The 26,285-nt window shown below is 39.5% G+C and overlaps 2 protein-coding genes across 3 annotated transcripts in view; one reads left to right on the top strand and one right to left on the bottom strand.

Annotated features, from left to right (window-relative positions):
- TGDS (TDP-glucose 4,6-dehydratase) overlaps window positions 1–406 on the bottom strand; it is a 13,713-nt gene extending 13,307 nt beyond the window's left edge. For both annotated transcript variants that reach the window (XM_030949300.1, XM_030949310.1), the window contains exon 1: window positions 55–406. In XM_030949300.1, coding sequence (XP_030805160.1) covers window positions 55–134 — 80 coding nt within the window. In that variant the 5' untranslated portion in view covers window positions 135–406. The remainder of the gene's footprint in view (window positions 1–54) is intronic.
- On the top strand, window positions 175–26,285 carry GPR180 (G protein-coupled receptor 180). The gene is made up of 9 exons (XM_030949287.1): window positions 175–749; window positions 3,493–3,651; window positions 6,594–6,788; window positions 10,116–10,296; window positions 10,501–10,550; window positions 14,099–14,256; window positions 20,359–20,550; window positions 20,892–20,969; window positions 22,613–26,285. The coding sequence occupies exons 1-9, from the start codon at window positions 602–604 to the stop codon at window positions 22,769–22,771; spliced, it is 1,320 nt and encodes a 439-aa protein (XP_030805147.1). The 5' UTR covers window positions 175–601; the 3' UTR covers window positions 22,772–26,285.

Genomic DNA, 26,285 nt, shown 5'->3' with positions numbered 1-26,285 from the left:
ACCCCCGGACAGGAGGCCGGCGGCTCCCCGCTCCGGCCCCGCGGGCTCACTCACATGAAGCCGGCGCCGCCCGTCACCAGGACCCGCTTCTCGAACGGCGGCGGCGGCGCCGCGGGGCCCGCCCGCCCCGACATCGTCCGCGCTTTACGGCACCGGCCCCCTCACTACCTGTCCCCCACGGCTGCGCGTCAGCGGCACAGGCCCGTGGGTTTCACGGGCAGAGTCGCAGCACCTGCAAGAGGCTTATTGAAAGATCGCCTTCCTCGCTCTCCGCGCGGCCCCAAGAGCGGAGCTGTCACCGTCTACCGACGGCGGGGCGGGCGCGGCGTCTGCAAAGTGCCAAGGCTTCGCCTCCGCATTCAGCGGCAACCGGCGGCCGTCTCTTTTACGACTCTGGCTCTCTCAACTTACGGCTGGACCCGGCGACGGGACACGTTGCCGCAGGGGCGGGGCCTGGCTCTCGGTCTCGCCTCCAGGGGCGGACGCGCTCCCTCATTGGCTCTCTCGCCGCTCGCGCCTAAGGCGGCGGGGCCCGTCACGTGACGCGGCGGGGCCGCGCGGGAGGGGGGAAGGAGGATCCCGGCGTCCGGCGGCTCCGGGGATGCGGTGGCGGCTGCTGTGGCTGCTCAGCGCCGCCGCCGCCGGCTGCTGCTGGGGCCTCGCCGCGGGCAAGACGCTGCGGGGCGGCTTCGCCAGCGCCGCCACCCGCCGGGAGCCGTGGCGGCCCGTGGCGCACTTCCAGTTCCACGGTGGGTGCCCCGAGGGCGGGAGAGCGGGGCAGCGGCGGCTGTGCCGCCGTGGAGCGGGGCCGCGGGGAAGGGGGCGGCTGTCAGGAGCCATTGGGGCGCGGGGGGACCGGTGGCGGCCGGAGGGGCCGCGGGGTGCGGAGCGGGGTCAGCCCTGCAGCTCTCCGTCCTTCCCTGCTTCTCTCCCTCGCACTCTCCTTCCCTCTTTTCCTCCTTCTCTCTGCTCCTCTGCGAGACGTGCAACAGGTGCGATCCGCTGTCCGGGCAGCGCCGCAGCGGGGCCGGGGGTCCCGGCCGGCAGCGGGACGTGGCCAGAGGCGGCGGGGCGGCCCCGGGCGCAGCAGTTGGCAGCGGCCCCTCCCCGCTGTGGCTCTCGGAGCGGAGCAGAGCAGCGCTGTGCCTCCCTTCGGGTCCCCGGCCCCTGCGGACACTCCCGGCGGCTGTCCCGGAGAGCAGAGGCGCTCTCGCTGCGACACGCATCGCTCCTTCCCTCTGGGAACTGCCCCAAATGGCAGCGGTGCTTCGCGTCACTGTGTGGTCTTGGTGACGCCGCGCATCAGGATGTAAAATTCTCACCTGGTTATTCCAATGGCTTTTCTTTCCCGTGTTAAAAACTCCTTGTTAGTCATGATTTCTGGCTGTTAGTCAGTAATTGCTTACTAATAATTCCTGACCACTATCCTGCTGAAAGAAAGCCCTAGCAGTGGCCCGCTGTGCTTGCTAGAGAAGTTTTACTTTACATAAAGAGATGTGTGTAGCCATGACAAGTGCCATGTCCAGCCAGGCTGTACTGGTCAGCCTGCTTTTCCTTTGTGCTCAGCATTTTAGTAGCTTAGGTTGTTTTTCTTTCCCGTTGAGCTTCGTGGCAGAACAGTTCTGCAGATGCTTCAAAACCTAACGGGAAGCAGGAGAACGTGACAAAAGCAAAACAGAGTTGGAGCATGACCTTCCAGTACTGAATGAGGAATGACTGATAGGGTGGAGATAGCTTATGAAGTGACATGAAAGCAGTTAATTAGCACTCTCCTAGGAGTTAACTGTACGAGGGCTCTAAATAGATCTGAAGGAAAAAAGTGCACTGTTTAAATCTGAGAAAAGACTGTCAAAATTGAAGATGAGCAGTGTAGGTGTTCAGATATAATTGTGTAAATTGATGTAGCGTATTTGCATAGAAATACTTCTCTTCCTGCATGAATACCAACAACTATTTTGGGTCTTAGTGAAGCTTTCTTTAGAACCTTCTGTTAATATTTCAAAATCTTAGCTAAACTGTAGTTCATATAACATTTTACTGACTTTTCTTCTCCACTAAATTCTACCTTTTAAATTGGGATACTCCTAGGTTTAAAAAGTCTGTGACTCTAGTCTTCTAGACTAGAAGACTCTAGTCTTCTTTCATATTTTAGTATATGAAAGAAATTATGAAAACAGGTTTGAGGGTTGTGGAACTACTCAGGCAAGATAAATTTTGTCAAACGAGCTAGTTCTAGAAGGACTAAAATATTTCTGTGTGTCAAGATGCAGCCTATTGTGTCAGGACAAGGGGGAATGGTTTCAGACTGAAAAAAAAGTAGGATTAGATTAGATATTAGGAAAAATATATTTACAGTGAGGGTAGTGAGGTACTGGAACAGGTTGCCTAGAGATGTTGTGGCTGCCCCATCCCTGGAAGTTTTTAAATACAGGCTGGATGGGGCTTTGTGCAACCTGGTCTAGTAGAAAGTATCCCTGTCCACAGTTGGGAGGCTGGAAACGAAGTAGTCTTTCAAGTCCTTGCCAACCCAGGCCATTCTGCCGTTCTCCGAGTCTACAGGTAGACAGATATATTAGAGAACATTTTGAAGTTTGATTTTCTTTACATCAATGTGACATTGATCTTTCATCTATAATTAAGTATTTTAGCTCTAATCCATCCATAACATGAAAGCCCATTCACATAAGTTCTTCTGGTGTTAGACTAAAGAGCTACCTTGTGATGTTCATAGTCATGCCACAGAGATCATAAAATACTGGACTTGGAGTAAGTTGTTGAGACTATTGAGGCACTGTCTTTAACTTGAAAACAATAAAATTTGGGGTGGGAGGGAGGAAGGGAAACAACATTATCTGGAAGTCTGTTTTAAAAAAGAGGGGGGAGGGAAGGCTGTTTGCTGTAGAGAAGGTTGATGACACTTAGGCTATAGTTAAAGTTTGTTTAAGTACCATCATAGACAATTGTACATTCACTGGTTTCTTAATGAGAGACATAGAAATTGTTTCTGAAAGACCATAAACACCTCTAGCAGGAAGCAGTGGTAAAAAATTAAGGATAATATGACGGTGTATTGCAGCTACTTACAAGAAAAATCTATGTCATCTTAGATATTACAACAGTTCTACCATCACCATGGTGCAAGGACTCCACAGCACCAGAGTTTCATTCCTTCTCAATGTTTCTCATAGGCAGCTCCCCTAAGCACTGACTGTTCTTGGTCCTTGCAGCAGCCATCTGACTTCTCTGACTCCAGTTTCCACCAATCCTCTCTTTTGTACCACTAGTTCTTATTGGGTACATGTGTGGCCTGTTAACATCCAGCCTGCTCCTAATCTTTAGTAATAGGGTCCAGCTGCAACCCGTTGGGGATAAGATTACATTCTACATTACCTTCATTTACCCATACTGTGTACCTGTACAAATCTGTGCCACACTGTTTGCTTGTAAAAGGTATTAAGACAGAATAGTTGATTTTGTTTTTCAAATATTAAGGTGACCATGCTGTTCTGTGTGTCAGAATCAAGAATGTAGCAGTAGCTGTGGCAAAAGCAGCTAGACTTCACCTCTTTCAAGCACAGGAATGGCAGAAGCTGGAGAACAGTGTCCAAGATCACAGCTGTACAGAGAAGTTCTCTAAAGCTCAGCTGACAAGTAAGTTACTGGGTTTTTTATTCCTTACAGCATTACTGTGTATTTAGAACTCTATTAAGTTATCTATGTGTTTAAAATATTTATTTCAGTGAATTTGGGCATTGCATCAACTAGGACTTTGGTCTTCTACAATTGAAAATACTACAAGGAAATAAAATTTCTTTCTTTGTATCACTTCAGAAGAATTTGTTTGCAAGTTATGATTTAATGTGCTGCTGGAAAATGAAATCCATGACAAACAATGGCTTTAGTGGAAACAGCCAAACTTTATGACCAGTTCCAGTTCATGCTTTCACATATTCACAACTCAGAAAGGGTGCATACTTGGCTGTTTTCATTTAGTCATTCAGCACAGAGAATTTTCTTTAGCTCTGTGTGGAGTAAATGTCTTTCTTTTTGTTTGTTTTTTTTTTTTGAATCTCAAATTTTACATAAAATACATTATCTTGGGTAGGAGAGAGAATGTACAAAAAATACCCTTCTACTAAGAAACAGAAGAACTAAAGAATCTGAATGTTAGGGACAGTCAGGTGTTTGACTTGTTTGAGTTGTGACTTGTTTGAGTTTGAATTGTGACTTTCATTGCAGTGGAATGGAAAACAAACTAGAGGCAAAGTGATGGAACCTGCTGCAGTTGCCTCTAAACTTCTGAAGCAAATGCTTGTAAGATGGGAGTGTGTAGGCCAAGTACAAAGTAAAAGGGTAATTTTGTACCTGTAAACCTTCTCTTTGACCACCTCATAATAAATTTTTACTCCCTACAAAAATTAATCTGCACCATGCTATCTTACTTTATAACTTTCCTCCTTAATGCTATTTCACCCTTTACTTTTATAAATTGGTATTTGTTACTGAATTTCACATTCAGCAGTTTTTAATGTTTGAGCTAAGAGTTATACCAGTATAGAATATGTAGTTTGTCTTGTCTCTTGTTTATAAAGGAACGTTTCTCACTTGTCAGGAGGCTCCCATTCTCCAGTTCCATGGAAATGGCATTTTTCAAAGCAGAGAAAACAAAAATAAAATTATATTTTCATGATAGCACAAATCTGTCATGCTTTGATGTATAAAACATGTTAGAAAATTTTTAATACAGTATTAAAGATGAGCTAATCAAGATAAGCTTTAACTTGAGTATCCATCTAAATGTGAAAGAACAATAAAACCCTGAAGCATTGAGTTATGTAACTAGAAGACAGACTGAAATAATAATTTTTGCACCATTTGTTTATTGTAGTGGTACTTAAAGCATAAATTTTCCTGTGAGAAGGTAGCTTAGTCTTAGACTCTTCATTCAGATTTGTTTTAAGTGACTCGAGCTTCTCTTTTAAATATATTTCCTTTGTGCAGTCAGAATCCCAAGAGTAACAGGTTGATCGTGTAACATTTGTCATAATGAAACCTTACACAGATGTCACTTGTAGGGATGTGGTTTCCTTACCCTTCATCAGAGCTGGACAGAAGTGCTGCTGGAATAACTGGCAGTTGGTCTGTCATTCCTGACTTGTCCCAGTAGTGTACGCACTGTTTTCTGCTCTGTTAGGAGTTGTCTGACCACAGGGTGAGTTGGATTTCTTTGCTGATCATGGGCAAAATTAGTTGCTTTTCTACCTCTGAGTCTGCTTACAGATTTGAGAGGGAACTGATTAAACATACTCTGTGTGATCCCTTACTCTTGGTGCAAGTAACAGTGCCAGAACTCAGCTGAGAGGTGACATGGGGACTAAAGCCACTCCTGTCAGCCACAGCTTGCCTCTCATTTGGATTAAGCACCATATGCAAGGACACATACACTACAATTCTTCCTGGATTCTAATGTTGCTCAGTTCATACCTTAAGAGAACAGAAAATAACTTCTTGTAGTTGAAACACGTTTATTGGAATTACATTGACTTTTTTTATAGGTAGGCTTCAAGTTAGAAACTTGTTCTAAATTTTGTGTACAAAATATTTAGGGAAAATGAGGTTGTGTGTTTGCAGCTCTTATTTAGAAAGGCCTTTCACAAAAAAAAAATGTTTTCTGGATTTTTTTATTAAATTTTTCTTTATCCTTAGCCATTGTCATCTTTATCTATTAAGGTGAATTATTCTGTTATTGTTATTTCTCCTGCAGAGAAATGATTGGACTGATTAGCCCTCAAGTTCAGTAGTCAATGTGACAGTGCTTTTGTTTCTTGCAGTTTCAGCCAAACATAGAGAGCTACAGGTTTCGTTTGCATCAAGAGTTTGTTTTGAAGAGACTCTGCTTGGTTAACTGTTGTTTTTAGGCAAAAATAGTGGTAAGATAGCAAGAAGATGAAACATGAATGTCTTATGTAGTCATTTTTAAATGTAATCTGATTTGAAATATGCAGTTTGATTACACAATGGTTTCACATCTCAACTGTCAATTGAAATTCAGTATGTTACAGCTTGGGGAAGATCCTGTGGAATAATACTGATTTGTAGCTTTTAAGCATGCATGGTGTTTTCTGAGCTCACATGCAGCTGTTCCTGTTTGGTGCTCTAAATCTCTTTGAAAGCAAAGTCAAATAAATTTCACAAAGGTATTTTTCATGCTGCAGAAGTACCTGGTGGGTAGTACAGAACAGCTAATCCTGTCAATACAGAACTAGAGGATGGAAATGTGCTAAGCAAAGGACATAGTTTGCACTTTCTGGCTTCTAGAAGGAGGGAGCCCTCCCAGCAGAGCTGAAAGGTGGGATGCAGTGTCCTCACCAACCCTTGCCCACACCTACTTGAAACAAAAGCTGAAGTTGGCGGTCTGCTCTGTGGTGTTATGGATAGCTTTCAAAACTCAGTATGTTTTCTACTGTGTGTAGTTTATAACCGGTATATGATGCTGTGGATTTAAGTTTTGTCTTCATTCAAACGTGTGTTTTCTAAAACCAAACTAATCAAGTATTTACTCCTATTTTTGTTTTTTGTGCTTTCTTCCAAAGTGACTGTGAACCACACAGAGCAAAATCTGACAGTGTCCCAGGTTCCTTATCCGGAAACATGGTATGTGTTTTATGTAGACAAGTTTACCTGCGAAGAGAATTATTCTGAATCCGAGGATATTCAGTTTGAAATGATCTTACTAAACCCAGATGCAGAAGGGAATCCATTAGATCACTTTAGCGCAGGGGAATCTGGTAAGATTTTTTTTCTTAAAATTAGTTTTGTAAGTTAAGGATCTGATAACTCAAATCAGTACTTAATGTGCTTGGAAGAGTATGGGGAATGGATAGCAGAGCCTCTTATATTTCATATTCTGGTTTTGTACAAAGAGTAAACTTGAGTTCATTTTCTGTCATCACAGAAAAATCCTTTCTTTTCCTTAGACTGACTTTCCAAAACTTGCCTAACTAGAAATGTAGATGCACAAGGAAAGTCAGTGTTAAAATCCTTGCTGATAGGTATTTTGAACATGTTGAAATTGTAATCTTCCACTTAAATGTAAACTTAATACCTGATTTTAATTAATTAATGAAATTCCTTAAATGCGTGCAACAAGAGTACATGCACGGTAAACCATTTTGCTAGTACAATTTCAGTTCAGTGTTTAGATCTTTCTAAGTGTCTTAGTCACAGGCTGTAGATGACATTTGTCAGGCCTGATTTTGTTATAGTTAAGAAATGTAATTTTTTATCTTTAAGCATCCAAAGAAAAACTCAAGACAGCAGCTAAAGAAGTGCCTATATAAAATTGTATGCTTTGGACAATCCAGCTTAATGTATTCTTGGTTGCAGTGAGTAGCATCACTGCTCTTTGAGGTGTTGAGGCCTCATCAGAATGTCACTCACCTGGGTCTGCTGTGAGGAGAGGGCTCTGAAGGCTTAGTCTGCCTTTCTATACAGAGTGAGCCTGAATATACCAAGGATGAGCCTAATTGCTGTGCTTGGAATCAAATGCCCTGCTGTCACTCATGATCTCATGAGAATATAGAGGCAACAAAGGCACCTCCGTTTTTGAAAGGAAGAAAATATTCCCTGGAATATTTAGCAGAATCTACAAGAAAGTAGCACATTAATAATCTGGATTTCAAGGCTTATAATCAGACTTAACCTCTCTCTTTAACTTCTTAAGTTCTATAAACTTGCCAGTTTTTATATGGTGAATTTGGCCTTCAGAAGTGAATTCTAGGTTAATTTACTTACTCTCAAAGAAGAGTAATAGCCAAAGGAGTAATTGCTAAATCAAGGGGCAAAGCAGCTACATGCATCATATGGCCCACTAAAGTGATGTAGAGGCCTCCTACAGAGGCATCTCAGCTCTGTATTAATTTTGTAGGAATACTGAGCATTGGGAAGCAGAACTCTGAACAGCTTATGTACTGAGTAAGGAGGTGTGTAAATATGCTGGATGTATGTATTTAGGTCTTAAAAGTAGGAAGCAAGGTGAGCTGTACATGCCATCTCTCAGAGTTGCAGAAGAACACTTCTGTTAATTCAGAATTAAAACCTGCATTGTTGCCATGAATCCCAAAGCTATGTGCACTAGTCTACTTTCAAAGAGCTGAGGAGCATTTAATCTCTCTGTCTTTCTCTCTCTTTTTTAATTTAATTTAATGCATCTCTAGGAAATAATCTTTGCCATTCTTCCATAGAAACGTAGAATGAGAGAGTATCAGAGAGAAGATCCAGCTTTGTTTCTTGCTTATTTCATGCAGGCAACTAAAAATTACATAGTTGCAGAAGGTTTTAGTTAGGTCTTCCTTCACTTGAGTTACTTTAGGCTGTGGCCTGGCGCAGGACATCTCAAAAATTAAGTTAATAATAAGGAAAGTATGAGAAAGAACTTGAGGCTTGTGTTTAAGATGTTTGCCTTCAGAGATGAGGGGGCCTGACTTCTGATCCCTGGAAAATAGTCTTATTTTATATGGTAGGGTCTTCTACATAAGACATTGTGTCAGTGGTATCCAGGATTTCTAAAGACAGCTGAACAGGTAGTGCTTTGAAGTAAGATATTTCATGTAATATTTTACTTTTTCTGTCAGCTAGGTTCATTGAAAGTCAGGAAACTTAGACGAGAGGATAGGTTGAAAGTTGTATTTTTTATAGTGGGTTTTCAGTGCAGCTTTCTCCTATCCCCTTTTGGTCTCAAACCAATAATCTACACTCTGTCTATGGTTGAAAGGAGTGTTCTATCATAAATGCTTAGTGTCTGCTAAAAGCTAGTTGATTTTCCTAAAGAGTTTTCCAAGGGTTCTCACTCCTCACGGTGAGAAATAACTTTTACTTACACGGTCTTTGCCAACTTCAGTGGGTATCTTTTGAAGCAGAAAGAAAGATTTGATCTATACCACATAGATAGATTTGTCATTGATAAATCGTACTCATGTATTGGTGTACAAGAGAAGCAGAGTGGCCTGGAATTTTTAATCCTCTTAATTACCTTAAGCTCTTTTTCTTCCATTTTCCTGTGTATATGTCCAAAATGCTTCATTTCAGTCACAGAAGCTATAATGCTAGCTACTACTCAAAACTCATCCAGTTCTAATGTTTTACAGCTCAGATATTGAAATGTGTATACTTGCTCTTCCCAATCTCTGGGGGGAGCTGGCTGGAAGCTTTTACCAGAGTTATTTTGCTGCTGGAGAAAAAGCTTTTTTTAGAATCTGATTTTATGGGCGCCACTAAATTTCAGGGAAGGTTGGAGAATAAAAGCAAGTTTTCTATGAGAAGTGTTTGTTTACCTAGTTTTTCTTATTTCTCACTGGCTTTGACCCTTTGGGAGCTCCCGATTGGGTTGCAAAGCTTACTGACAATAGAAAAGATTTCCAGGATCCAGGTCTTAAAGGAAGCATTTTACCAGACTACTGCCAGACTGAAAATTAGGGGACTTCTGTTTTATGAATAATCTAAAAAAATTTGGGGATTTTTTTAGACAAGTGCAAAAAATTCATGCTAAGAACAAATTACTGTTTTCTGTCCTACTTCTCTTAAGTTTTCAGACTTGATCAGCTGTGCTTCTTAAGCTGCTCTATGTGGAGGAAGGGTGACACCCAGTGGTTAAAAAGATTAAACAGAAGTCTGTTTGGGGTTTCTCTCACCTCAGATTGTGCCTTTACGGAATCAAACAAACAAGCAAAAAGAGCTGAAAATGAGTCCTTTAATAAATATATTACTTACATTGATCAAATGAGCTACAATTGTTTCGTGTGTATCAAGAAACTGTGCACTTTATACTAGTCTGGTAATTGCTGCAAACTTCTCTGCTCAGAAAAGGTATTGTTGATTAAAAACACTTTGTCAGATCAAATAATAATTAGTTCTTTGATAAAATTCACTGATTTTCTTGGATAAAATTGATTAGGATTTAGACCTTTTATATGTACTAGCACTTTTGGATAACAGTTGTTAAGTATTTCCCAATGATTGTATTAAAGAAAACCTACTGGTGGGGGTTTTTTTTCAGTTATTTGCTCCTAGTAGCAACGTTTCTTTGTAAAACTAAGCTGTATTTTTTTTTTCCACAGGATTACATGAATTCTTTTTCCTGCTTGTCCTAGCATACTTCATAACTGCATGCATATATGCACAGTCCCTGTGGCAAACAATTAGGAAGCGTGGACCTATGCATGGTGTATTAAAGGTGTTGACAATTGCGTTACTGTTGCAGGCGGGTTCAGCATTTGCCAACTACCTGCATTTCTCAAGGTACCTTTGATCCTTTCTGCTTTCAGTCTTTAGACTTGAAGAACAATGTGTTGTAAAGATCAGTACATGATTTGCCTGGGAGGGATTGTGGCAAAATATAGGACTGACTTTTGAACTGCATCATTATCTAAATGTACTTGTGAGAGAGCACACCCATTTAACACACACCCACTTAAAAATACAATCTTTTTGTTCTTTTTTCAGTTATTCTAGAGATGGGATAGGAGCTCCTTTTATGGGAAGTCTGGCAGAATGTGAGTCTGTCCTCTGTTTCTTACATATTCCTACCCACAAGTCTGTATAATACATTAGCAAATGCTGTTGCTGGACTATACTATGATATTGGATCACATAGTTTGATTTTCAATATAAAATACTAAAAATTGCTCCTCCAGAAAAAAAATGTTTTATGTGTTTACAATAACTGTATTTGAAGTTACACATGTGTGATATTGTTTAGGATTTTTCAAAGGATTTTTTTGTCTCTAGATTCCTTGTTAAAGAATCTTAAAGACATGAATATCACCTGAGCAGGTCTTTCAGTACATTGAAGAGTTTTGTGGAGTTAGATATAGAAAGCCAAGCTTTTTAGGAAACTTAATCGTATTTTATAAAATTTGTCATTTCACTGACAAATTTAACAATTATTAAATGGAAAAGTATTTTACAGCACAAATTTTATGATTAGCATGATGCAAAAAATGCTTATGTGAAGGTTTGAGGCTAACAAAGCATTTTCCTTCACTCTGTATAGATATTCCAGGTTCTCACTGGAACTAAATTCCTGTAGCATACCTTTCCAAAAGGCGCTAACTTAGTCTTGCTCCATTCTTCCTTCTCCATTTTTGTTGGATAGTTTGTTTTTTTTTTTCCTGTAGCTCACCTTTGAAGAATTGGGGGTTCATTCCAAGCAAATACATTTCCTTTTGACTGGCTTGAAGCACCCCAAGAAAGTAGCACTGCAGTAGTGTGATAGTGTTGGGGAGTAACAGCCTATATAGAGAAGTATTCCCCTTTGTAGAGTTCATTTAGAAGGCTGCAGTTGGAATTATCAGCCTCTTGATGGCACCTGGCACCACAATAATTGCCTTTTTCTTGTTTTAACCATTTGAGCTGGCAGCTCCTTGCAGCCACTCCAGCAGCTGTGTAATTAAACATTCCTTCTCATCTCATGAAATGAAATAAAATGGAGAATATGGAGGTAGTCATAACTCCACCCCAGTGTTAACTATCCATCCAGAACTTCAGAGAAAATAGCTTCATGTTAGACTTTTTTTTGTATATGTGTTGTAGTCAAAAAGCCCACTTTTATTTATAAGATTATAATTAATATTATTTTTTAATCAGTAGCTGAATTTCTTAAATTCAGCTAGGAAAGTTTTTACTTTCTTACTGTCTGTGAAGTTGGTGGTTTCCAAAACAGTAAGAGAGCAGAAGTAATAGAAATGTGGAAAGCTTCAGTGGCAATTACAGTTCTGAAGAATGGCTGATGACAAGTAGTATAGTTTGAAGGGGAGAGATGATATACCATTTTTCCTATATGGGAGCAGAAATTTGAGTTAAAAATAAATGTTAAAATTTCTATTAATTGCAGTGTGGCCAGAATATCTTTATAAAAACCTGTTTAGATACCATCTCAAGCAATAATTCTTTTCCTAGTATGATGTAGTTTTTACCATGTATAAAGAGCTGATCCTCAGTCTAATTAACCACCTAACCCAATCTCATAAATCACACAAATAATGCTGACACTCAGAAGGATTGCAAGTGCTGTCCTTTTAACTTTTGGTAAAAATAAAATACTCAAGAGTCAAAGACCTTTATTGTGTCTGTTAAATAGTCAAAAAAGGTGAACTGTGATGGATGAAATCAGACAATTGGTATCAGCTCAGTAACGTGACTTTACACTGATGTTGAATATTATGACATGATTGTAATCTTTAAAATTTTTCTCACCCTTTTTCTTTCTAGCAAAATGTATAGGATGCCAAAGATTAAAGCTGGTTGTGGATTTTTGTTTTACACGAATTTATGTGGGAATCCACTTGAATTGTTACCACACTGAAGCAGAGCAGTAGCCAAATCCATGATATGATGGAGAGATGATGTCTGGCTATAATAGGGCAGCTTATCTTAAGGAATGACAGAAAATAAAATGCTCCCTAGAACACACAGAATTCTTCAGTCATTTTTCTAGTTTAGATTTGTGACACTGGTTTGGCATGCCTTTGGTTCATGTAGCAATTCTTTTTCTAGTGAGTACTGTCTCTCAATAAGATAGCGTTGGAAAATAACTCCATGATCATTTGTTTGCCCAAAATCAGTGCTGGTTGATTCTATTAAAGAATTACCAATTTTGTATTTACTAAAAGCTCTTGACAGATCTTAAACAGTGACAGTGTCTTAATACATTAAGAAGCATTTAAGCATGTAAACTGAGAATACCAAGCATATCCCAGAAATTACATTCTGAAGTCTGATTTATAATCTTTATTTTGCTAGTATTGCTGGATGTCAGGGAAATAGTGTAGATGATCTTCTTTTGGCACACTTCCTTGTATCCATATTAATTTCTGTACAGTGGCAACATTTCCTGTGCCAATATTTTTAGTAAATGTGGTATTTATCTTTTTTTATACAGTCCAGTTGTATAAAAGTAGAGCTTTGCTTTTTTGTGACAGAAATATTATTCTTGTACCTGATAATGTAAGTGAAAATTACAAATAAGGAACAAATTTAATTGAACTAAGACATTGATGAATCAAAAAAGAAAGCATTGTTGTATGTAGTGCCCAATCTCTAGTTTCTGAACCAAATTTACAATATACATAGTGTAAGAATATATTTTTCTTTTACATCTCTGCTATGCCGGTACAATGAGTCAGATCCCAATACCATCTTTAAAATTGTTCATTAAGTCAAAAACTTACCAGGTCTAAAGCTAACAATCACCCAGAAAGAAATCTTCAGGTTTTTCTACTGTCAGTAGTGCTGCAGCAAGCCTACAAATAAAGGCTTTAATATATCCTAGCTTAAAGTATTCTTTATTCTAATGCAGCTTTAAACACAAGTTTGAGACACTGATTAAGAAGGTAACTTTATGGAGTATTTGTTTATTGTTCCCAAACAGAGGTAAAAATGGACATAGCAAAATGAGGTAAAGATACTTTGCATTTAATAAAATGAAATACAGACGAGTTGTTGATCTAATTGAAGTTTGTGTTAGGGTTATTCATTATATTTTCCCCTTTAAATACCTGAGTGGAATTTGCCCTAAATATTTGTGCTTTCTTCTGGAAGCTACTACATCCTCAAGACAAAGTGCAATTTATTCAAAGTACAATGTAACTATCTGATTTTTGAACAAAAGTTCTTCAGAGTGAAGAAAGGAGTTCATTTCATCATGTTGCATATTTGCACTATGATTAACATACATATGATTTTAGTTCTTTAGCATTTATAAGTCTATTTATGCAGATGGACTCCTGAGCGCAGACTACTCTGACACAAGAGTGGGATTTGGAAAGACATGGCACTGTGCCCATGTTCTTGCAGCTCTGCAGCATATCTGCAGGAAGGCTTGATAGTGATCTGTTTGGTCACTGAAAACTCCACAAAATAGCCACATTTTGTGGCAAAGCAACCTCATCTAATCTAACTCATCAAAATTAAAAGGTAATACACAGGCATAAGCATCCATCATTCATTTGCGGGTATATAGAACATTTCTCTTTGATACAGGAAAAAAACCAAAACTTTATTTTTGTTGTAATTTTATTCATTTTCCTTTTGTTTTCAATAGTGTGTGACATAGTCTCACAGATACAAATGCTGTACTTATTGTTGAGTCTGTGTATGGGTTGGACAATAGGCAGAATGAAGAAATCTCATGGCAGACCTCTTCAGTGGGATTCCAGTCCAGCGTCTACCGGCATTGCTGTAGTAGTTGTTGCTACACAGGTTTGCATTTCATATTCATTCTTACACTGAACTATACAGCTGCTATTAAGTATGACAGAACTGTGAACCAAATAATTTTAATATTTTAATTTTATAAGGGAGGGAGTATCAAGACTGGAAAAAAGCCCACAGCATAATGTGCACCCAGTATGTCTAATAGGTAACACCACCTTCTCTTTACTTTAACAATTTAAGATGTACCTCCACAGTATGTTTTTGTCTAGCAGTAAAACCACTTAAGAAGTTCCCACAGTTTCCCAAACTCCTGATTGTGCCAATTGTTTGTAGCATTATACTGTGAACCAGATTAGTGGAATAACCTAAGCTGAAAAAAAAAAAGTTGAGAAAAATTTTTTGCACAGTTGTTTTATTGATCTGATTTGTAATGTGGTCCTATAAATAGTTGTAATCAGTACAGCTGAGGCATTTTGAACTACATTATGCAGGTTGACAACCAGCAGCATGGGAGGAAAGACAAGAAAAGCTGCTGTGGCATAGTCTTTGTCATGAAAACACTGAAATCATCAGTGCCCTCCTTTTGGAAGCACTCAAATAAAATGTCTAATGGTCCTTTCAATCAATATAAGGAAGGGAATTCTTGAAAGGTTCAGGTGCAGGATTGGTCTTGCAAATATACAAATGGTCTGACACATAATTTCATTCAAATATTTTCCATTAGTATAAATTAGAAAGTTAAGTAAACCAGTAACTTAAAAGTAAATTGTAATGGAAATCATTCAACCCTGGTGGTGCCTTTTGTAAACAAATTTTTTAAAATCACATCATAAAGACAAGAATCTGAAAACCATTGAGAAAGAGAAGAGCAGAGAGAAACTGGAGACAGTAATGAGGAAGAGATTATACTGAAGATTTTTGTGCCATTTGGGCAGTATCTGTAATTAGTGCTGCTTCTAAACTAAACAAGTGGACTTCTAGAACATTAATAGCTGGGAGCTGGCGTTTCTTGCTAATTAAGAATATAAACCAAAGGCTGTTAAGGTCAATGGACTGTTGAAATTTAAAGATGGGTGTCAAAGTAAGGTGGAATGAACCTATCCAGCACCAGAAATTTTACATGCTGGTAGTAAAGAAGACTTCTAAAGTATTTAATTTCATTCATGCCTCTGCAGTTGTGCATATGTATGGGTATGTTAGTACTCTGCTGCTTGAGACTGGAAACTTTTTCATTGTTGTTTCCCTTTACTATACATAGAAAAGACAGTATAATCAGCTTGATCTTATTTTGGCTGTTACTTATGGTAAAAGTGGGGCAGGCATCATGCATGTGAGCTGCTTCCCCAAAGACTGGTCCATTAGACATCTTTTGGCTCTTGGAGAGCAGCACTGGAGCTGCATTAGCACACAGTTTTCTATTTTACTTTTCACCAGTAAGGCACTGCTCTGCCACATCTCCTTCTGTACCATTGGGAGTGTCAGGTTTGGCAGGAGTCTTGTCGGAGCACAATCTGATATTGGAATATGTCATTGCCTAAGTGATTTTGCACCTCCATATCAGTGTCTGCTGTCTCCAGCAAAATTTCCCTCACACCAAGAGTGTCCCTTCTGAGAGGATATTTTCCATCTTATGGTTCAGTACATACAAAATACACCTTCTGTCAGATTTTGTTCTCCTAATTACAGAGTGCAGCTGTTGGGCTCAGGGAAACAGGATTTAGACAGTTTTTCACTGATCTGTCTAGATTGACATGGATGTTTGACCTGCTATAAACACTCAATTGGCCCTTTTAATGGCTAAAAATGTAGAATAACCTTCTTCCTGTTCTGATCTATCCCAGAGATTCTTATGGGAGAACCAGTTTCCTCTTATGCCAGAGATTGGACAAACTTCATGTGGATAATCAGAGTTGTTCTGAGGACTTGCTGTGGAGGCTGCTGGAAACTATGTGCATTAACCTAATGCAGCAGATAGAGATTGCACCATGTTAGTTTTACTGACATTCTTTCTCCCATACCTGTCGTCATCTCATCTTCAGGGAAGTCAGGACAGTGGACAGCCTAGAAAACATGTTCTTCAACTTAAATGCAGTTTTGACTAGCAAGCTATCTGAGCCTGTTTGCCTACTACTAGTTCAAATTGCTCAGCAGATTTTCAGGGGGTTTTCTCCTCTTGGTACTGATGCTATGGGTTTTTTCTTATTGTTCTTTCAGAAGCACTAGCAATTTCCTGGGCTATGTTCATGGGTTGCCTTCAGTGTCAGGTGGACACAGCCTCCTAGTCAGCAAATGTCTTGTGGTCTTTGCAGCTGCAAAGAGGTAACATCTCAAAGGAGGGACAAGTCTGCCATTTAGCATCTCCTTTTGCCTTAACTTGTTCTTTATTTCAGCCACAGAATAAAAGATTCCCAGGCTGCTGTGCATTCATTAAAAATTCCACTTTCTGCTGCTGAATCACAAACCTTGTACAGAACTTTATTGATGGCAGGCCCTTCCCATCCCACGGACCTGAGCAGTTTCAACTTTTAAGGCTTATCAGACTGTAGGCAATGATTCTGGAAAGATAGCTGATTGCTCTGAAGCTGATCAAAATGGCATAGAATCTTACTGCATTAGACATCACCCTACACAGGGGTTCTTAGGTGTGCTCAGAATGAGCTCTGCCTCTGACCTTAGATCTAAACTATTTTTTGCTGTACTGCATTGCGTGACATCAGATAACTCAGTACTAGATATGGTTGGAAACAGCTAGTTTGCCTTGCTGCTCCTTCTAATTTCCCTTTTGCTTCCCCCTTCCCCTTGCTTCTCAGGAGTGATCTGTCCCATGAGAACTGTCTTTGCTGGAGATTGATACCTTATCTTGGCTTGTCATAAAATCAGTGTTGGCATTGTGAAGGGAAGGAGGAGTTCTACCATAATTGTTTTCTCATGACATAAAGGAAGAGTGTCTGCTTCTTCTTCATATGGATGTGGAGGTTCTGCTTGTATATCTGGAACATCAGGATGATATCCATGGCCACCATTCCTCTAGTATTTGAAGAGGAAGGCCAGTACTGGACAGTGGTTGGTGTCCCCTGTGAGCCAGGATAGGTCAGGATTATACACAGGTAAAGTCAGGCATTTTGAGCAGTGTGTTATGTAAACAAGGAGATGGTCATTCTGTTTCATCTTACGATGAAGCAGTGACTTTAATGTTGGACATAGCATAGTGTGAGTCAGCTCTTTAGCTTCCTCTCTCATCCAGTTCTTTTGTCTACAGCCTAAGCACAGTTGTTCTTCTGGATAACAATTAGAATTGTCCCCCCTGATTTCTTCTCAGAGCTCAAACATAATTCTGCTCACTGCCAACAAAAGATGTCTCTGATGTCTACTTCAGCAGGTTGATGTCTGGTGTTTTTAAGTTTGTTTCTGATATTGCAGCTAAGTGAGCTGATACTTGCCTTTCTGTGGTCAAGGTAAGGGACCTTAGGGTTCCTTGACCTTGATTTCTCAAATTTTAATTATTTTTTTCTATTTCACAACCAAGGAGATTTTAACTTCAACATCATGCTTGTCTGTGAAGGTTTTTCTTCATTGAAAACAGATAGTCTAGTCAGTTTTTACCTAGAAACACTTGATAGCACAGTTTTCTCTAGGATCCTGCTTTTCCCAGGTGAGTGAGAACAGCCCCAGCTCATAGGAAGGGCAATGATACATTTACTTTGTCCAAGTTTATACTGTGTTGCTCTGACAGTTCCATCTCTGCCTCTAACGCCTCTGCCTTCTGCTTATTTTGGAATAATCTAATGAAGCTGAAGGAAACTGGACTTCTGTGATCTCACATTCCTGTCACCATACATAGCCTTTGATCAACTGATGTTGTGTTGTTTACACTCTTTAAAGGCCTAGTCCAGAACACACTCTGCTGTCAGACACTATTATCCTATGAGGATTTGGGCTTTGTTCTCATGATCCCTTTTACTCCAGCTCTTTGTCATCTTCGCATGAAAGTGGCTTTTTTCTTTGCTGTTACTCTTGGTGTAGACTAAGGAAAATTCAGGCCTTCATGAGCTCTGGCTTTTAAGGTAAGGTAAGTTCCAGTGATATTTTCTTAGAGCAGTATCACAGTTCTGTCTCCATCAGCCTATATGGCTTCTCCTCAGACGCTTGAGTCAGGAAGATTCTACACATAAGTTCAGGGAGCCTTTTATTTTCTCAAGCAGTCCAGAGAAGTTAAATATTTTGGCTGTTCCCAAATGTAAATATCAAAAGGGAAAATGCTCACAAAAGTGCAGTGATTCTGTAGCTGGTAGAACCGTTGTTCGTTGTCTGAGCATGTTCTAACTGGACTGAAATAACTTCTGTGATACGAATTCATCAATTTCATGCCGAAACTAGTGCTGTAGACACAATGTTACCAAACACTGTTCTGTATCTCAGGGATTCAGGAGCAGTTTATTCTTACTTCAGTCTTACTCCTTGACAGAATTCTCAGTCAGGTAACTTGATCATTTGAAGATGTTTGCTTGAAATCACTCTTTTTCTGATCATTATGGTGAGAACATTTGAAGCCTGTTGGGCAGATTGTGTGCTAGCAGTCAGTGATGTTGAAAACACGCATGCTTTACGTCTGTCCCTCTCCCATCCTTCCATTTTCCATCCAGTTGGTTGAGGAGTGGCTGAAGTGAGAGCAGCTGTGAAATGACAGGGCTGTGTCCCCCTTAGGTAAGGGAGGGGGAAAGCAGGAGAGTACTCTGAGGATATTCTAAGCACAAATTATTCTAATACTCAACTGATGTGACTCAAGGCCACCCACCTTTGGAAGGCTCAGGTGGATTACACATTTTTTAAAAAGTTAATATTAGGAACCTTTTTGTCTTTATGTAGTGAGAAAGCCTTTGAATGTGTTCGGAAAGGAATTTGACTAATTCATATTTCTAAATTGAGCTATACAATGTCTGCTTCTGAAGACCTTCAGAGCTACTTCACTCATCAAATTTGCCTACCTTTCTTAAAAAAACCTGCTTTATTAGGCACCTGAAGCCTCAGTGCAAGTTAGATATGTGCAGTCGGTGGACTGGATTCCAGTGTATATTTAAGTTCTAAAATGCCATTTAGCTGCTACATGATGGGTTACTTTGTGTTAGATTCCCAAAGTCTGAAAACTTTCGTGCACTTTTTTGTTAGCATTTTCAAACTAGACAAAACTAGGTCTGTTAGGTTTTTCCTTGAAGAATATCAGTATTGTTCTCTGCTCAGAAAATGATTTCACAGCAGAGGATACAATGCTGTTGGTAGAGGGGGTATTGTAATCTGTTGGCTAGAGTGCTCAGCCAGATGTTGGAATGGCATTTGGAGCCTGTGACACTCCCTTTCCTAGACCCCAGGAGGTTTCTGAGCCAGGTGTTTGCAGAGTCAGGCTCGCTCACGGTTTCTGACCTAGCTGATGCTGAATTCTTTTCTCCACAATGGCACAGCTTCAATAGAAGGGGTGGAGAGTGGCCCACCCAAGAACACCCTATAGCCTGGCAGTTGCAGCACTCTCCAAGGAGGTGGGAGATGTGAGTTGGATATCCTTTAGGCAAAGAAGAGAATTGTGGGAGATCCAAGTTCAACCTGGGTGAATGCTTGAGCCTTAAGGCTATTGTATAAAAGGGGCAGCAGCACCACCCTCTTACTTCCCCATCTTTGAAAAGAAAAGTGAATCCTGTTAGGATTTTGAAAGAAAAGGCGTAGTCGCCTGCCTTTGAAACAAGCTTTACAGGTTGTGGATCACAAGTGAAAGGAGACTCCTCCCTGTAGCTCTGTGAAATCATTTCAGTGGTCTTCCTGCAGAGTAGGATGAATGTGCAGGTGATTATTTCACATTTTTTTCTAAGGTGCTACATTCCCTCTATCCACATTAGAGGAAACTTTAACTTGTTAAGCTTTCTAAAAGTTATGGAATCCAAGAAGTGAGACTCTGTTCCTGCCAGTTGCAGATGGACTAATAGGTCACAGCAAAAAGCATTTCAGACTAGGGTTTATTGTATTTTTTTGCTTAGGATGGCAGTCCCTAACAAGTAGACTGGAGCATTACCAGATAACTTAATCTGTGACAGGAAGGTTAGTTGAGAGTTAATGTAAGCTGGTTTACTCTAAGTGCACTTTGCTGTTGTTCTTTTTCAGAGCTTCTTGTTAATTTGGGAGCAGTTTGAAGATACAAATCACCACAGCTACCATTCACACCATGGCTTGGCGAGTGGGCTGCTCATTGGCCTCAGAGTCTGCCTAGCTCTGTCCCTGGCTGCTGGGCTGTACCAGATTATCACAGTGGAGAGAAGCACACTGAAAAGGGAGTTCTACATCACCTTTGCCAAAGTATGGGTTACATCAAGCAAACTGATCCCTTCATCTGTAAATATAATCGTGGCTTGCAGTTGACTGAAGCACCAAACTCTTTTCCTCCATAAGAGTGTCTGACTTGATTACATTGCACCCTGTCATCATACTCTGAAGTAGGCATTTTAATTTGACAAGGAGTATAGAGCTTTTTAAAACAGAAATCCCACCTTTCATTGTGTGGTTTTCGTTATGTTGATTGAAAATTAAACAGTGGGTTCATAAAATAGACAGAAATGTAAATGTAGTTCCTGTAACTGTCATCTCTTTCTTCTAAGTTGGCATGTAGTCATTTTGCAACTTACACTCATCTTTTTTAGGCCTGCATTCTCTGGTTTCTGTGCCACCCATGTCTTGCAACCATTGCTGTAATATTCAGAGAATATCAAAGAGAAAAGGTATGTACAGGCAAGATAAAAGAGATGAAATTTGAATAGTAGTTGTTCTTCATGTTTAATGTTTGTTAGCAAACTCATGCTCTTAGGCTGTTAATCCTGTGACCCCAAAGCAACTTGAAAAGTCTTAGTCACACAGCTCTCATTGATGCTGATGTGAGTCATATTTTACAAAGGCATACAGGGCTCAAATCATCTAAGGGTAATCATTTCTAGGTTAAGGGAGGGAGAGGGGGAGATTGTTAAGTCAAAGGAAAATGTGGAGGGGGTGTTTTGTTTTATTGTTTGCTTGTTTGCTTTTAATTAAAAACACCTTGGAGATTCTTTTAACAAAGGGAGTAGAAAGATAAATCAGTGGATTTTTTTTGTTGTTTGCTTTTTAGTCTTCATCCTTTAAAAGCTTTATGTGGCTAAATAGGTCAGGGAACCTGTAGCTGAACTGTATTCTTTAGATCAAGAAGTCTGTCCAAATATGTTGTTTGGTTTGTAAGCTCTAAACAGTTAAAAACAAAGGTGGACTCGTTGAGTTTCTCGGTTGCTTAAACGTATTGGGAAGTGGAGAACTCTGTGTGTGCAGCCTGCCATGTTCAGATGAAGTGCACCACTGTTCTCAGGTGATTGACTACCTCCTTCCAGCATAGGGTTTGCTTCTTTTCTTTATGCTTATAACCATCTGTGCATTTGTATGCAAATATATTCAGAAAATGAGCTTTTATTTGTGTAGAGGATATGTAAGGGAAAGAAAAATGTTTTATTAAATATAAATAAATTAAATTCTGTGTTTGATTTACAAAAAAAAAAAGGAAATCTAGGCAGAAAAAAATTGATTCCTCTAGAGTTACTAATGAAGAGACTTTTTGTTTTGCTTGATGAAAACATCCTCAGGGCAGGAGGACAGTCTCCAGAGGTATCAGTAAAGTAGTATTTTTGCAGTATTTTGAGCTTGCTAAAGGAAAACTACAATTGCTCTGCTCTTGCATTTGAGCAACTTCAACCATTATGTGCAGCTGCAGTTCCTACACTATTATAATTCAACTGTGTTTGCTTCTTCAAATGCACCTCAGTACAATAATAAATACCGTACTTGTTTAAGAAAAACATGCATTTTAAAGGATTGCTTGCCCATAAACTGAAGACTTGTGCTTTCTCAGAAACAACTTACACCTTTAGGCATTTGATAAATACAGCCTTACACAGCTTTTGCAGATGAAGAGACTTGAACTGAAAGAGATCTGGCTAAGTGAGATTGATAAATCACTATCCTCAGCTCTGAGATTGTGCTAGTGCAAAGTGTTTCCAAGCTTTCTTCCCCCCACCTTTGTTGTAAGAATAGAATATCTAAACATCACCTCTGCTTGTGAAACTGCATGGGTGGTGAATTGCAAGTCTGAAATTCCCCAGAACAGAGACTGCCAGAAGGGTTATGTGACTTGCCCAGGGCTATCTACTGATTTAAAAACACCCAGGTGTGAGAGTCTGATTCCTGGACTTAAAATGCATGTTCAAATCTTTTGTAACTGCAGCAGTGTTAAAGGGTTTAAAGTTAAACCTCGAGCACTCATGCTGATAGAAATTTATTGTGGCTTGCCTAGTTGAGACAGTTTTTTTCACTTACTATTTCTTTCTCTCTCTTTTTTTGTCTCTAGATTATTACCATGGGTGTTATCCTCTGTCAGTGCATCTCCATGGTTATCCTCTACAGACTTTTTCTATCTCATAGTCTATATTGGGAAGTATCTTCACTGTCATCAGTGACATTGCCACTAACAATATCCTCTGGACATAAAAATCGACATCACTTCTGAGATGTTTAGGACGAATACATTATGTAATAAATGTGCAATAATGACTTGAATATGCAGGTATTTTTGTCACAAGTGTATGATACATTGGTTTCACTGGAAAACTGAGTGATGATATCAAAGCACTTCACAGACCTTTGGTCTGACAAGATTCCTAGGTTAATGTGTTTAAAAATATTGTGGAGTTGAATACTGAAGAGTATTGAAAAATATTGAAGAGTTTTATAGATACTGTTTAACAAGTGGTTCTGAGTTGTATCACAGAAGAATACAATTAATCTTTTCTCTCCCATTCACAGACACCAAAAATGCCATTACTTTGTGTCAGTACTAGGTTTGAAGGTCTTATAAAATAGAGTTCCTAAAACATCTACGTGCTCAAACAAGTTTAAAATAGGCCAGTTGTGAAATTGGCGTGATGCATAACGATGAGTAAAAGGGTTTTTTTTATTTTCATGCTTTAGAAAAAATGCATTTTATGTATCAGTGTAAAAGATAGGGAAAGAAAGGAGGGAGAATCATCTAGAAAACATATGTAAAATATTCACAACTGACTGCAAGAAACCTACCTTTATCATGGGTGTAAAAGAAAAGCCTTTTTTTTGCATCTAATGTTCATACTGGTTAAAATCCTAATGGGAATGTAAATAGGGTTTATGTCTTCCTTTTTTAAAAAAAAAGTAAATGTAACTACGAAATCCATCCAGTAATCAAGGTCTGAACAGTTTTTGAGGCTTGGAATACATAGCAACATAAAGGTAATTAAAACAGCAGCCTTGCATCTTTTAAAGGAGAAAAAAAGGCAAAGAAAATGGAATGGGTGATGTGGTACTAGAATTTTAATCCTGATATAATTCATTTCTGTTACATTGAGGATTCAATCATAATTAAGCCATATACACAGATTAAATTAACAGAAGCATTTCAAATAAATGTTGGTTTCAGTCATCAACTACCCATGAATTCCTGCCCAAGGATACTTAATCAGGATTAAATTTTCTATGAATAATTGAAAAACAAAATACTCACTGGATTTGTTATAATCCATGTTGGCACTGGGTTCTAAGTAGTTGCCATCTTCCATCCATTGTAATAAAGCCATTCTACTTTGTGATGCCCTAGCATCCAGAAAACCAGTGTAAATATATACTTTATTGAAGTGCCTATTTATAGAGTATGATTAAATCATGCTGACACTTTTTTTTTCATAATAAGAACATACCTATTGCGATTGTGAATGAAATTTTTCATTTTGGATTTAGCTTAGTTTGAACTTCGTACATGTGTGTTTCTTCACAAAATGGATTTTATTTTCTAGTAAATCAGCATTTGCTTCTTCTTAATAGTGTGTATTTGATTATGTCTCTGTGAAAATGTCAAGACACTGGTTCTAGCTTTAAAATAGCCCTAAGTTTTCCATTTATCTTTGCCTCAGTTGTGAGCATAGTTGAAACATAAGTCTGTTCCATTTTAGTTTAGAGGCAAAACTAGATATTTGCCTTTGACTAAGGCAAAATGGCAACATGACAAAGTTGCTCATTAAATCATCTCCTTTCTTATTGTTTGTAATTCAGATCAGGAATGGCAGGTTGAGGCTGGAAAAGATGAGATATTATGATTTCACACCATCTTTAGAATGATTAAAAGATTAATTATTACATTCCTCTGATAACCACACAAAAATATTATTGGTTGAAACTTCAGTCTTTATTTCCTTGCTTATCTCTGTACTTTTCATCTTCTCAAGAAAAAAGCATCCTGGTTTTGATAAGTCTCCAATAATGTAGTAAAAGAGTTCTATCTGTCCTCATGTATAAGACTTCAAATTCACACATAAAATAGAATTTTCTGATAGACACAAGTACTGCTTTACAGTTTATGATCCATCATGATAAAAGTTTAATCTATGCAAAAAAACCTCTATGTGACTTTCAGAAGAGGCACTCCACTTGTTTTATTCTCCAGAAGAACTTTCTTACTTCCTGTAGTTCTTCTGACTTGACTTGGTCAGTCTTATTTACCTTATTTTCACTGTATAGATACACCCCACAACAAATCATGGTTCATTAGTGTAGGCATGAAACATAAGGTGTTGTGTTTTGCATCTTTCCCACATTGCCCCATTGGTCAACAGGTACCATTAGTTTCCTAGTTTGGCATTGGATCCAGTTACTTGGAAATTAATTTTCATTTTGCTATTAATGTAGTGTAGCAATGAAGTATCACTTTCTCAGGGGAAATGGTACAAAGGGTCTCTTAGCAGATAAGCAGTGCTCACCAGTTTGGTGTTATTTAATAATAAATGCACATTGTAGCAGTGTGTCACCATGACTGCAGTAATATTTAGTTAATTTGGTACAGGATATCTTGGGGAGGTAGAAAATCTTCAAGTATGACTAATGGACAAAGCTTCATACTTAACCTGTACTCTGTGTTGTAACTTATTGCCTCTGATCATGCCTGAGGAGTGGTTCAAGTATGTAAAAGTCTCTCTCTTCTTTCTAACTTACATCTCCTGGGAGAATAGCTGATAAGACCTTGCTTTTTTCATGCTTATCCACACTGTTACCCATTCTATCAATTTGATTTCATAACTTCATCTTGACAAAATAGCTTCCAGCCTTCTTCCAGTTGTCCTCAATCCGTGCATCTCAACTTGAAAACTTGTAAAATGTGCTTTCTGTCACCCAAAAAAAAAATACTCATTTTCTGTCACACGCTGAGGCTTTTGTGTGCATCAGCTGGTGCTGTGTCCTACATCAGGACTGCATTAGGTGACAGCAGTGGACAGAAGCACTCCTCCAGTGCCCCACAGCCCCAGTGTGTATGAGGTGTGGGTTTGTACCTGCTGCCACACACCTAGGGAATGTTCAGGGAGAGCTTCAGCAGTTCCAGGCTCCCTAACACCTCGCCGCTGCACGGGGCTGAAGCAGGGTCCCCCTGCAGGCAGCACTGCCCCTGCTGACCAGGGTGAGCAGCGCTGTTGAAGTCAGAGGACAACATCTCACCTGAGAATTTCTGTGCATTCTGTTTTAAATAAAGCTGGGGTTACCGTGTCTGCTCATTCTATGGCCTGTGTGCTTCAGTGCTTGCACAATAGGAGTGGGTATTGACAAAACTGCAAACTGAAGTTGGTTGTGCTCTGAAAAAATCCACTTCTCTGTGTAAGAGGGCATCACTTGGCCAGCCATCACCGTTTCTGCGGATGCCAGTTTGTGTCAGCTGTGATTTACTGGCTGGGAGGGAGGATCCCAATGCAGTAGACAAAAGGGTGAGATCACCAACTCGATCTACAAGACCCCCCACAAGCTCTCAGGAGGGATCTTCCTGTGTTGCTCCTCACCAGCAGTGGAGGCTGGAGCAGTTCTGGGGCTCATTGCAAGTCTCCTCAGCTATTCACTCCCCTTCCACATAGACCGTGTTTATTGTATATTTACTTAAAGTGCTTGAGGTAGGAAAATGAATATTTACAATTAAATATATGTAAATGGAAGTGGAAGGACTTGATTGGAAAAAC

Source organism: Camarhynchus parvulus, chromosome 1, assembly GCF_901933205.1.
Source record: "Camarhynchus parvulus chromosome 1, STF_HiC, whole genome shotgun sequence".
Lineage (NCBI taxonomy): Eukaryota > Metazoa > Chordata > Aves > Passeriformes > Thraupidae > Camarhynchus > Camarhynchus parvulus.
Note: the sequence above shows the minus strand (reverse complement) of the source record. Positions and strands in the feature narration are given on the sequence as shown.

Bases quoted from the DNA above. Each gene is read 5' to 3' on its own strand.
- GPR180 (XM_030949287.1), top strand. From the start codon at position 602: ATGCGGTGGCGGCTGCTGTGGCTGCTCAGCGCCGCCGCCGCCGGCTGC. The intron at 750-3,492 runs GTGGGTGCCCCG...TCAAATATTAAG, and splicing joins GGCGCACTTCCAGTTCCACG to GTGACCATGCTGTTCTGTGT. The intron at 10,297-10,500 runs GTACCTTTGATC...TTCTTTTTTCAG, and splicing joins AACTACCTGCATTTCTCAAG to TTATTCTAGAGATGGGATAG.